Genomic DNA, 12,415 nt, shown 5'->3' with positions numbered 1-12,415 from the left:
CCCATTTGCCTCATATTTGTTTTTGTTTGTTTGCTATTTGCTTTACGTCGCACCGACACAGATATGTCTTATGGCAACGTGCCTCATATTTAAAAGGCCTCTTAGTTTGCTCAGAACCTAATTTAAATTTCATGACCCAATAAGTTTTAAAGCTCGGCATTGGCCTGCAGCACACTTTGAAACAAAACTTTTAAGTAGGGGTGGATTTCTATGACATAAAAATGTGTGAAATATGTATGCATTTATGACCTCAACACCATAAAAATATAACCTATAAAATTCAAAATATGACTTAATGAATAACATCTACATTACATTCAGGAGCACTTTTATTATGATTGCTACAGGCTGCACTTAATAATCATCATCATCATCATCATTTTACAGTTCCAGTGTCCTGGGTACTGTTGCTGCAATTAATGTAGACTTAAAATAGTTTTAATTCTTCAAGATCCTAACCTAAAAAACAACCATAATTCTGAATAGTTCTTGAACTCGTTAAGGTTACACTGCATATCCTAGGCAACGACGGACTCTATGTGGAAGATATACACACTACTGTTACACTCATTACTCAATATTCAATCAGTTTTACGTGATACACAAAATGTGTGTTATTTGAATGAAACTTTCATACCTGATCTAGTCTCCATTATCAGGATTGTTGCAATTTATGGCCACATGCATCTTAATGTTGTTGAATGAGATAACTCTCCTGTTGTCGCTGAGTATTGTCTTGTAGCGCCAAAAACTACTTTCAACATCACATGATGTAACAGGAGTGTACTTGAATAGAGTTAAAGCATTTGGAGGAAATTCCTGGAAATCTGCACACAAATAACTGCAAAATTGCCTTTGCTTCTGTGAAAATAATAGCCGGATTTCCAGGAATTGGCCCAGTGAGCAAACAATAACTCGTAGCTGCTAGAAACATTCCATACACTACTTTTCAATCATTCTTCAATAGAAGTATATTCTAGTCTAACATGAAAAAAAAAAAAAAAAAAAAAAAAATGAAAAAAAAATCTGGACCTTACTCTGATTTTTTTTAAATGAAGTTCAAATGAAAATTACCAGAATACGTCATTGAAATGAGATTTTGTTCAAAATATGCCAGAAAACGAAGAAAGACCTAAATATGCATCTATATGCCTAATAAAACCTGTTTCATTTTGATTATCATGCTTGGAAATGTGTTGAAAATACAAGACTACATGATATAATGTTAAGGAAAACAATATGGCTTGTCATAGAAATCCATAACACATTGTGCAGTAGGAAAATTTTCATGCTGTTGTTTAACCCCTCAAGCGTGACATTGTAAAACTCTTGGCTGCACCCAGGCATGCTTTATTTCCAGCCTACTACAGGCAGAAATGTAACAACCTGTGCTTGGCGGGCGAGACCTGTAATTCAAGTTGAAAGCCATGGAAGATGCGGTGGGCCTCCCTCGTCACATGAGACGTATGGTGTTACAGTAGTTCTGCACAGCTTCTGAATAATGTTGGTTCGAATTCTCAGTTTCGTAGTTTCTGTTGTGTTCTCTGTGTATTTTGTGAAGGAGAGTAGAGTAATTTACACCATTTTATTGTGACAGTGCCAGCAAGCCGCAATGAGTTTCAAAGGATCCAGCAGCAGTTGGAGATGGAGAAATTTCCTCCACTCTTCCCAGGAGGACCCCAGCGAGCCTTCCACCAACTGAGCCGTGAAGACCAAGCAGCTTACGAGAAGAAGAGGCTGAGCGAGTATTGTCGCAAGGCTTACAAAAAGGTGCACGTCACGTGTACGGAGGAGAGGCGCACTACGATATGTCAGAAGGAGAACAGTTTCTATGTGGACACTGTACGGGCATTCAGGGACAGAAGATACGAGTACAAGGGTCTCTCCAAGGTAATAATAATAATAATAATAATAATAATAATAATAATAATAATAATATGTTTTATTAATTCTTGCAAAGTTAGGGATGTACTCCCTTTCTTACACTTAACCAGTCTTAACCTAGAACACAGTTAATATTAACTATTGATGACAGTAATATGAAAACAGTATTAACAATAATAACAGTAATAGTATTAATAAAAGTAATCACACGTAAAAAAAACACAAATCATATCATCTATATAATACACATCATTCATAGAGTACATTAAAAATATATGAATAATGAGTTTTGAAAATGTATAAGTTTCCACAATATACCAACATATCGCCTCCAATTGAGAGGTGAATAGAAGGATTAGTAAGAAGAAGAAGATCTGGGAAAGGAAGAGGGAAATAATGAAGAGGAAGTAGGAGGAGGTGTTTTCAGGCCAAAACTTGATTATTCATGCATGTTTACCTAGTATTTCGACACATGCATATTTAAAAGCTGAGCTGCTAGACATGGTGCTCTAGGATCGAGTATTTTTGTTATGGTCTGTGGAGAGGAGTTTGATGGGATCACAGAGATAGGCTGGTTGAGAAGTTTTAAGAATATTATGCAAAGAGTATGAAGTGTGCATCGTTCTTGCAGGCGAAGCCACCCGAGCCGCATGTACGACGATGTGACATGGTCAGCATAACGAAGTCCGCATATAAATCTTGCACAATCATTCTGACACACTGTTATTTCTTTCCCCATTCTACTCCTAGGTTGTTGTGAACTATATCACAATAATCAAAATGAGGTAATGCGAGCGATTCAACAAGAAATTTTCTTTAGTTTAAAAGGGAAAGTGAATTTGAATTTACTGAGACAGTGTAGCATTCCGTATATTTTTCTACACACAGATATAGTTTGGGCAGACCAAGACAGATGTTCATCAAATATTATACCAAGATTCATTACGTTTTGGCTATACTGTATGGGAGTACCACTTATGGACAACTGTGGTAACACTCTTCGGTTGAGTTTGCAAGGTACTGTCCTGCTAGCTTTTATCAGTGCCATGTAAACGTTATAATTTTCTCTCTCTCTCTCTTGGAAATGATGAAAAAGTCATGGAAATATGATTCATGTCATAAATTTTTGAAATCAACAAAATGAATGGAGACAAGTTAAATGGTAATAATGCCAAAAATAGCTTTACTGCACCCTGCGTGAGAGCTAAACATTTTTGTTCAGAAAAATTGTACTGTTGTTCCTGAGCTTAAGTTTCAGGGGTGTTTTGGTTGTTGCTATAATTAGTTATTAATATAAATCAATAGTTGTACTGATTTTATTATTATTCATTGTGTACCCAAAATACAAGTTTTCCCTAATGACACAGAATAGTGCTCAATAAATTTTACAACAAAGAATATAATCTGTCCAAAGCGGTTTAAACCTGGCCAGTTTGAATGGGTTATTTACAGAGAAGTCTCGCGGCTGTAAAATTGACGTTAGCCTGCTTGGTATTTTTTTTTTTTTTTTGCTAGTTGTTTTACGTCGCACCGACACAGATAGGTCTTACGGCGACGACGGGACAGGAAAGGGCTAGGAGTGGGAAGGAAGCGACCGTGGCCTTAATTAAGGTACAGCCCCAGCATTTGCCTGGTGTGAAAATGGGAAACCACGGAAAACCATTTTCAGGGCTGCCGACAGTGGGGTTCGAACCTACTATCTCCCGAATACTGGATACTGGTCTTGGTATTTTGATGGTAATAATGTTGAGACAGGACATCTCATTTTTAACGGGCTCTGCAAATTGCCACAAAAATTGTCTAGAACAAGCATGGACTTCTTATGAAGTAAAGCTCCAGGGCATCAATTCCACACAACTTTCAGTCAGTCTTTCCTTACATCAGCTGACATCCATCCTTGCTCCTGCACTGAAAAGACGATGCCTGCTGAGAGATTGCAGTTCAGCTGAGTTTTTCTTTTGAAAACGACAAAGGATGGTTGCTTTCTACCGTCTGCTGTATCTGCCAACATGACAGTACACAGTGATTTCTCCGCGCATGTTATTTTAATTAATATGCTGGGTGCACGTTTCGAATGCAGTCATACTTCGCGGCATATCAAAATAAATGGGGTATTCGGGAGATAGTAGGTTCGAACCCCACTGTCGGCAGCCCTGAAAATGGTTTTCCGTGGTTTCCCATTTTCACACCAGGCAAATGCTGGGGCTGTACCTTAATTAAGGCCACGGCCGCTTCCTTCTCACTCCCAGCCCTTCCCTGTCCCATCGTCGCCATAAGACCTATCTGTGTCGGCGCGACGTAAAGCAACTAGCAAAAAATAAACGGGAGTTTGGTCCGCATTTCCAATTTGAGAAAGAATAATTTTCTCGTCCGAGTTTGATGATGTACTTAACAAATTTGATTACGTTGTTAGTGTAATCACGTGGACATCTCATTTTTAACGGGCTCTGCAAATGGCCACAAAAACTGTCTAGAACAAGCATGGACTTGTTATGAAGTAAAGCTCCAGGGCATCAATTCCACACAACTTTCAGTCAGTCTTTCCTTACATCAGCTGACATCCATCCTTGCTCCTGCACTCAAAAGACACTGATCCAGCGTGGTTCATCTTCACAGACTAAGTCCATGTCTCCGCATAAAACAAACAGTCCATCCCATGCTCGCCTTAAATTGCGCCCTTATAATGCCTTTACATTGTTAAGCACTTCTTTCTCGACCTCAGGAATTTTTCTGCACTTTGGCCCACGAAATGATTGACACAAGAATTTAGCTTTCTTTAATTATTCTTTCTGAGCCTGCCGGTAGCAAATTAATCTTGGTTCTACACCAAACTCTCTTCCTGCATACTTTATTCCGTTATTTTCCGCAAAATAAACAGCCGTAAGTTTTCTGTATTAGAGGCACATGTATATAAACAAGTCTTTAACAAAACCTGAACTTTCAGCCAAATTTCATAGGCTTTTATCATTTGAAGGTCTGCTGCTGACAGTAAATATAGAAATGCTTCAAGGAATGTGGAAGTCTTGACCACTTACAAGGGGCAGTCAAATGAAAACTGAACACCTGCTACAACGTGACCCTGGAATGGTTTTATTCAAAAGTAATTACCAAGAGTGTTAATACATTTATCTCGCTGCAAGATTCAGAAGGTACGTCCTAAATATCTTGAGGGAGGTGGGGGGAGGAGATGACGTTAAGTGAGTAAATATGTATAAGTCCAGGAAACAGATAGAGAACAGTGTCTCGCCATGCAAGACCACGTGAATAGTATGAACATAAAAGAAGAACATGGGCCCAGTATTTTTTACTTAGGGATTCCAAAGTTGGACATCATTGGGTGCTCTGGTCTTTGAAAGCACCAACCTTAACGTTATATAACTGCTTCTTATCTCCATTCTCTTGTATGTCTGTTCCCCTATTCCCTTTACCGCACACAGCATCTACTTGGCAACATGACCTCTAGGATTATTATTCTATCCTCCATGGATGAAGGCTCCAACCATTGTACTTTTGGTAATCAGCTCACTCTTAGGCAAACCTGCTAGCGTCCCCTCTCTTGCCTTGCTATCCTGTATTGTAAGCCCAAAATAAAGCTACATAATCATCCTTGGAAGTATATTCTGTCATGTTGTAGGTAGCAAAGAAACAAGTAGCTGAGGCAGTAGCAAAGGGAGATGCTGGTGAAATCAAATCAGCCAAGAACAGAGAAGTGCTTTATGACTCTCTCCAGTTGGCCCACAAGTGCATTCTGAACTCCTTCTACGGCTACGTCATGAGGAGAGGGTACGTATACATAGTGAACTAGCCATACCTGTGTACATTGCTGCATATAATAATCTCAGTGAGTTTTAAGAAAGATTCCAGTGATAAATGCATATTTCCATTCTAATGAACCTTGGTACATAATACAGTAAAATATTTCTTCCACGGGAACAATTTCTGCCTTTTGAATGTGTACTAGGAAATAGTGTACATTCTCCATTTGTTTGCACTGGACACTTGAAAACACGTCATAAATCTACAGAATACAGTAAACTGAACCCTGATCACTTTTGTTACTAATAGAGTATACAAGTTAGGAGTTCTTAATGGTTGGGTAATTCCACCTTTCTTCTTCTTCTTCTTCTTCTTCTTCTTCTTCTTCTTCTTCTTCTTCTTCTTCTTCTTCTTCTTCTTCTATGACCACATAGCATCACTTTAGTCAGTCCGTCGTTCAGGTCTCTTTGAAGGGATTGTTCGGGCTTTGCGGTCCTCCCAGTACTTCCACCTTTAAGCCTCATTCACAATGCAAACGTAACGTAAACTTAAAATTAACGTTAACTCAGAAGTTAGCGGCCATCTTATCTAATGGAACCATTCACAATGCGCCGACGTAAACTTAACTGCGAGTCCGTAAAATTAAGGGATTGCAAACTCCAAGCTCTTGTGGTTAATTTTACGTTAACTTTAAGAACCAGCCAATCAGAGCAGAGGTAAACATTGTATTTTGTGCACGATATAATTACTTCGTTCGACGAAACACTTGTAATTCTCTTTCAAAACAATCTTTGGTGAAAGAATTACAAAGACGCTGTACCGAAAAATTATAGATGGAAATAAATATCCTGTAGCAATGAAATCTGACGGTAAATGGCGGGAGACAAGCTCGCAGCGCTGGCGAACGGACGAGAGACAATCCCTGTCATAAATAAAACAGTGTCCCTGTATATTTCTTAACATTATACGGACTACTAGTTTACGAAAACGATATCATCCAAACAAATAGATCCAAACATCTCATCGGGGTGTGATAGATAGGGGCATAGATTTCGGTAAAGGAGACCTTACATTTCTTTTTATTAGAAAAGAGGAAGTAAATCGTAAGATTGGCAAACAGTTCAGGTTTCATCCACATGTCCAAAACGAACTGATGAGGGTCATTTCTTACATTAGATAACCGAAATCGCACTGAGGTAACCTCCTTTGATTCAAGGGGTGAACCCATTTTCTGCACCGTTGTTTAGATCGCCTTTTCCCAGGAGCAAAGCAATAGATGTTTGAAGTAATATCAATTTCGCTACCATGATGTTTGATTCCATCGAGGTATTGAAATATAAAGCTGCGAGATAGTCCAAAACCCGACTTCCGTGCTAAATAACATGGCAGTGTTTTGATTGGCTGCTGTGTACTCTTTACATTAATGTTACGTTCCTCCATAGTGAATTTGCAAGTGATAAAAATCATTGTTATCCGTATTGAAGATACTGAATGTAGGATGCTAGAAGGTTTGTTTTATCACCTATTCAATACATATTCAATACATATATGTATCCTGCATCCATTGTGAATACCACAAATTTTACGTTAATTTTACGGTTACGTTACGTCGTTAAGTTAACGGTTACGTTTGCATTGTGAATGGGGCCTTACAATATGCGATTTTTATTCCTTTTTTCTCTTTAAAAAAGGGACATGTTTCGTCTCTCTTATATGAGACATCTTCAGCCTTAATAGGATTATAGTAAAGAACGCATAATATTCCTGATAACAATCTAAAACAATGACATCCATAAATCCAGGAGTCAATGCGACTCAGTCAAATCATGCATAAAAATGAAATAATAATATTAAATAAAACAATGATATTTTCATCACAAGATATTTTAACAATATAAACTGCTTTCAGTCAGCTGACTGACTGCACGTGTTGTGAGATTTATCTGTGATTGAAGGACGAAGCAGAGGACGGGAGATGGAAGGTGGAGTGACAGGTATATTATTGAAAGTGCAAATGGTTGGGGGGAGGCGTACGGCATGTTTTACTGGTGACCTTCCTGCATGAATCCAAATTAGTAACTTCTTCTAGTAAAATGTTGATGCTTTCAATTTTTTCATTCATATTCTTGCTAGGGTTCTGTTTCTGATCAATCTTAATGTTTAGCTAGAATTTAAGCTGACGCTTGTTTGTATACGCATTAAACTATCTATAAAAATAAAATAAGTAATGAAAAGTGGGGAAAATCCTTTGACCTTAGTTGTTTTTTACAGATTATTAATTGTATGCTATGTGTTTGTAATAATATGTGAACAGTAATTTGACAATCAGGACAACATGAACTGGTATTTTCTGTAATATTTTTCCTGTCCACGGATATCCTCTGTTCCAGAGCACGTTGGCATAGCATGGAAATGGCTGGCATTGTATGTTATACTGGAGCTGCAATCATTACGAAGGCTAGGGAGATCATTGAGAAAATCGGACGACCTCTGGAGCTGGATACAGACGGTATCTGGTGTATCCTTCCTGAATCCTTTCCCGAAAACTACGTCTTCTATACCACAACTCCCAAGAAGAAAGAGGTCGTCATCTCTTACTCAAATGCTGTGCTCAACTCTATGGTCAAGGTAAGACTTACGCGAAGATAATTACTGAATAATGGTAGATGCCCAGCAGCTCACTCCATGTCATGTCATGTACAGATCATGTATTTGATACAGACTGGGGCTTCGGCTGCTATTCATTTCTGAGTATACAAATTCTTCTGCTTACAATTCACTAGCACTCATTGCTATGTGTGCTTGTACTTCTGATGTGCGATATTGCACATAATGGACGGAGGAAGACGAGGCTGCATCTGATGGAATATGCGTAACTGTCGTTAAACCTCTTCATGCCTGCGACACTCTTTGTCAAACAGTTCAGCAGCAGTTTAAGATTCACTACTCAGTTCCCAACAGTCGTGGAGGCGGAGGAGGTCACACCAGAGGGACTGGCTGTGAGGGCGCATCTGAACTATATTTTGAGTCTGCAGCAGTACGTTTCAGTCCCATTGTTGAAACGTGCGTGTGTGCCGCAGGATTCGGCTCTGAGATCTCAGCACGTGGATATACCTGGCAAGTTGGGATCTACCCTAAAACAAATTCACGCCAGTGGCACTTATTCCTGTTGTAGACTAGGTATGTTCCGTTGAAATCTGAACATGTTTAAAAAGACTAACAATACAGCGACCTGCCCCTGCTTTACATGGGAGCAGTTTCAAATGTATGGTGATAGGTCTTGTAATATAGTAATTTTTCCTTCTGATTTATTTATGTAGCTCAGTGCGACGTTTCTTCAATGCCCTTCCAGCCTCTTGCTTATTAGTTTGCTGCTTTCTCCCCATGCAATATGTAATCCGTTCTTGTGCTTTTAATAAAACAATAGTAACTCCCAAACCATACATGCAAATTACATGCTGTAGAGAGTATTTTTAAATTAATAATATTATTGAGTAGAATAAATGTCAGGCTCCTTGACTGAGTGGTCATTGTAATGACCCTCGGTTCAGATTAATTCCTGGCCAAGTCGGGGATTTCAATTAATTATTTCTATGGTTCTGGGACTGGTTGTTGGTGTTCTCCAATTCAGTACGCGACATTGGAAATAACATAGACTCAACAAGCCAAGTTGCACAGATGGGAACGCAGCTTTAGACCGCCAGCTCAAAGATGATGCTCTTCTTCGCTGCATGGCCTGGATGGGAGATTCCACATACTATAAGTAGATCAGGCAGTGACCTAACATATAATGTAGTAGTATGTAGTGTATGAGAACCTCACTAGGACTACTTGATACGAGAACTGGAAAAGGTCCAAAGGACAGCAGCATGATTTGTTCTGGGTGATTTCCGATAAAAGAGGCGTGTTACGAAAATTATGCAAATTTTGGGCTGGGAAGACTTGGGAGTAAGGAGACGATGCTCGATTGAGTGGTATGTTCCGAGCTGACAGTGGGGAGATTGCGTGGAATGACATTAGAACGAATTAGCTTCAGATTTTGAAAGTAAGAAAGATCATAATATGAAGATAAAGTTGGATTCAAGATGACATATTGGGGCAAATATTTAGTTATAAGATGAGGAGTAAAGGATTGGAATAATTTATCAAGTTCTTTGAAAACTTGTAAGAAAAGCCTAGGTAGACTGCCCTAAATGCAGATCATTCATTCATTCATTGGTAGTGTAGCCAAGAGACACTGGGTTAATTTCCTGGTGAATAAACAAAAGTGTTGCTGCTGTTAAAAATACCAACTCTCATACAAATTGAATTCGGAATATTTTCTTGTTTAGTGGTTTTACATTTTCACACCAGGCAAATACTGGGGCTGTACCTTAATTAAGGTCATAGTCGCTTCTTTCCCGCTCCTGGCTCTTTACTATTCTATCGTCACCGTAAGACCTGTCTGTGTCAGTGTGATGTAAAGCAAATTGTAAAAAATAAATTGTTTTGTTATTTGCAGGAACATTTCACCAACCATGTTTACCATGAACTGGAGGATGCTGCTACTCTGTCATACGTTCAGCGAAGTGAAAACTCTATCTTCTTTGAAGTTGATGGACCGTATTTGGCTATGGTTCTCCCAGCATCAAAGGAAGAGGGCAAGCGGCTCAAGAAGCGTTACGCTGTTTTTAACCTGGATGGTTCCTTGGCAGAACTCAAGGGGTAAGGGGACTTCATTTCCTCGTACTACAGTATAATCTGTCTGTCTGTCTGTCTGTCTGTCTGTCTGTCTGTCTGTCTGTCTGTCTGTCTGTCTGTCTGTCTGTCTGTCTGTCTGTCTGTCTGTCTGTCTGTCTGTCTGTCTGTCTAGTTCATTTGTCACCTTCCTCTATACTTTCCATCCCTCTCTCCTCTCCTCTATCTCTCTTCATCAGTTTTTCTTTCTTTGATTTTGCATTCCTTCCTTTTCTTTCATCCAATTTTCTTCCTTTCTTTACTTTCCTTCTTTCATCCATTTTTCTTCCTTTGTTCATCTTTAGATTTTCTTTCCTTCACACATCTATGTTTCTTTTTGATTTACTTTCCTTCCTCAATATTTCTTCCTTTCTTTTCCTCGTTTCCTTCTGTCTTTCCTTCATTGGCTTTTTTACTATCTCTCTTTGATTTTCCCTTCTGTTTTTTCCTGTATTGTTACTTTCCCATCCATATCCACTTTTCTGTTTTAATCTCTTCTCTTTTTCTGCATTAGCCACCTTTCTTTTTATCCTACACTTCCCTCATCAAGACTAAAAATCTGTGAAGTGCTGAAGTCTGCCCTCCAGATGAAGTTGGGAAGCAGAAAGAAGCCTGTCAGGGACTGAGTAGAAGAACCGGGTCTTGATGATGAGAGAAGAAGAACGCAGTGCATGAAGATCTGGATATTTTCCATCCTTTTACTTTTTTCATGTTCGTCTTTGTTGCTTCTTTTGTTCCTCCCTCTTCCTGCAATTGAATGTTTTTGTGTTTATCCCATTAGATGTTCCTACCTTGGTCCTTGTGAACTGTTATAAGTGTATGTATATAATTGTTCCTAATTTCTTTTCGACTTGCGTTATGCCCCCCAGATTTGAAGTAAAACGGCGTGGAGAATTACAGCTTATCAAAATCTTCCAATCTTCTGTGTTTGAGGCTTTTCTGAAAGGTGATTCTCTTGAGAAATGCTATGAGAATGTAGCAAAAGTGGCTGATTACTGGTTGGATGTTCTCTACAGCAAGGTAAGTCCTCAAATAGGTTTTAAATGTTTTGGTATTTCAATTTCTTTTACATGCCACATAGTTATTTTTAACATAGTCTAACATTGTGCAAACACGAAGGTCGCTCAAATATTAAGGGGATTTTTGTTCCTGAGCATTAACAGTTGGTAGGACTGGCCCCGCGCTTCTGCAATGCTTAGGCGGGACCGTTAGGAGTGAGGAGAGCATGCTGTCAGATATTTCCTGCCGTTTCGTCAGTAGCGCTCATGATGTAGGAGCAACAGGTGCATCCCTCCACTGCGCAATGCATAATTAAAAAATTTCTTGCTCGTAAATGAGTTACAGTGGCGGAAATTTGCCAGAGCTTGTCTGCACAGTTCAGTGATCAAACACTGTCAAGGACGCATGTGTTTGCTTGGCATAAAAAGTTCAAGGAAGGACGAACGTGTAAAAAATCAGCAACACGATCGCTGTCCTCGGTCCAGCAATGCAGACGAAAATATTAGTGCGGTTAAAGACATTGACGACGATTGACGGGCGATAGTATCAGAAATTGCAGAACAAGTTGGAATCGGTTATGGGAGCTGTCAAGCAATAATCAGAAACGATCTACAGTTCCTTAAAGTGTTCTCCAGATGGGCCCCTCACCTTTTGACCGAAAATCTATCTCCAAGCTGCAGGAAATGCACTGGACTACACTTGATCATCCTCCTTACAGCCTGGACGTACCGCTCTGCAATTTCCATTTGTTCGGACCGCTCAAAGAAGCTCTAGGAGGGCAACGATTTGAAGATGACAAGAGTTTGGAAGACTTTGTGCGCAACTGGCTGGTGACACAACCCTGTTCCTTTTACGATGAGGGCATCAAAAAGCTGCCCATATGCTGGTAAAAATGTATTTCCAAAGTAGGAAACTATGTAGGAAAATAAATTTTAATTGCCTTGTGTTTTTCAATAAATAAATTTAAATGAAAAATAAAATCCTGCTTATATTTGGTCCCCCCTCGTACAGTAGAAATTTGCTATAGTGAGTATGGCAAAGTAGCAAGAACCCCATTGAA

At 39.2% G+C, this 12,415-nt stretch overlaps 1 protein-coding gene across 1 annotated transcript in view; it reads left to right on the top strand.

Annotated features, from left to right (window-relative positions):
* PolE1 (DNA polymerase epsilon catalytic subunit 1) overlaps positions 1-12,415 on the top strand; it is a 127,613-nt gene that overhangs the window by 27,116 nt on the left and 88,082 nt on the right. The window contains exons 11-15 of the mRNA XM_068229922.1: positions 1,598-1,890; positions 5,519-5,667; positions 8,031-8,268; positions 10,142-10,344; positions 11,226-11,376. Coding sequence (XP_068086023.1) covers positions 1,598-1,890; positions 5,519-5,667; positions 8,031-8,268; positions 10,142-10,344; positions 11,226-11,376 — 1,034 coding nt within the window. The remainder of the gene's footprint in view (positions 1-1,597; positions 1,891-5,518; positions 5,668-8,030; positions 8,269-10,141; positions 10,345-11,225; positions 11,377-12,415) is intronic.

The sequence above is a fragment of the Anabrus simplex genome, chromosome 12 (assembly GCF_040414725.1).
Source record: "Anabrus simplex isolate iqAnaSimp1 chromosome 12, ASM4041472v1, whole genome shotgun sequence".
Taxonomy (NCBI): domain Eukaryota; kingdom Metazoa; phylum Arthropoda; class Insecta; order Orthoptera; family Tettigoniidae; genus Anabrus; species Anabrus simplex.
Note: the sequence above shows the minus strand (reverse complement) of the source record. Positions and strands in the feature narration are given on the sequence as shown.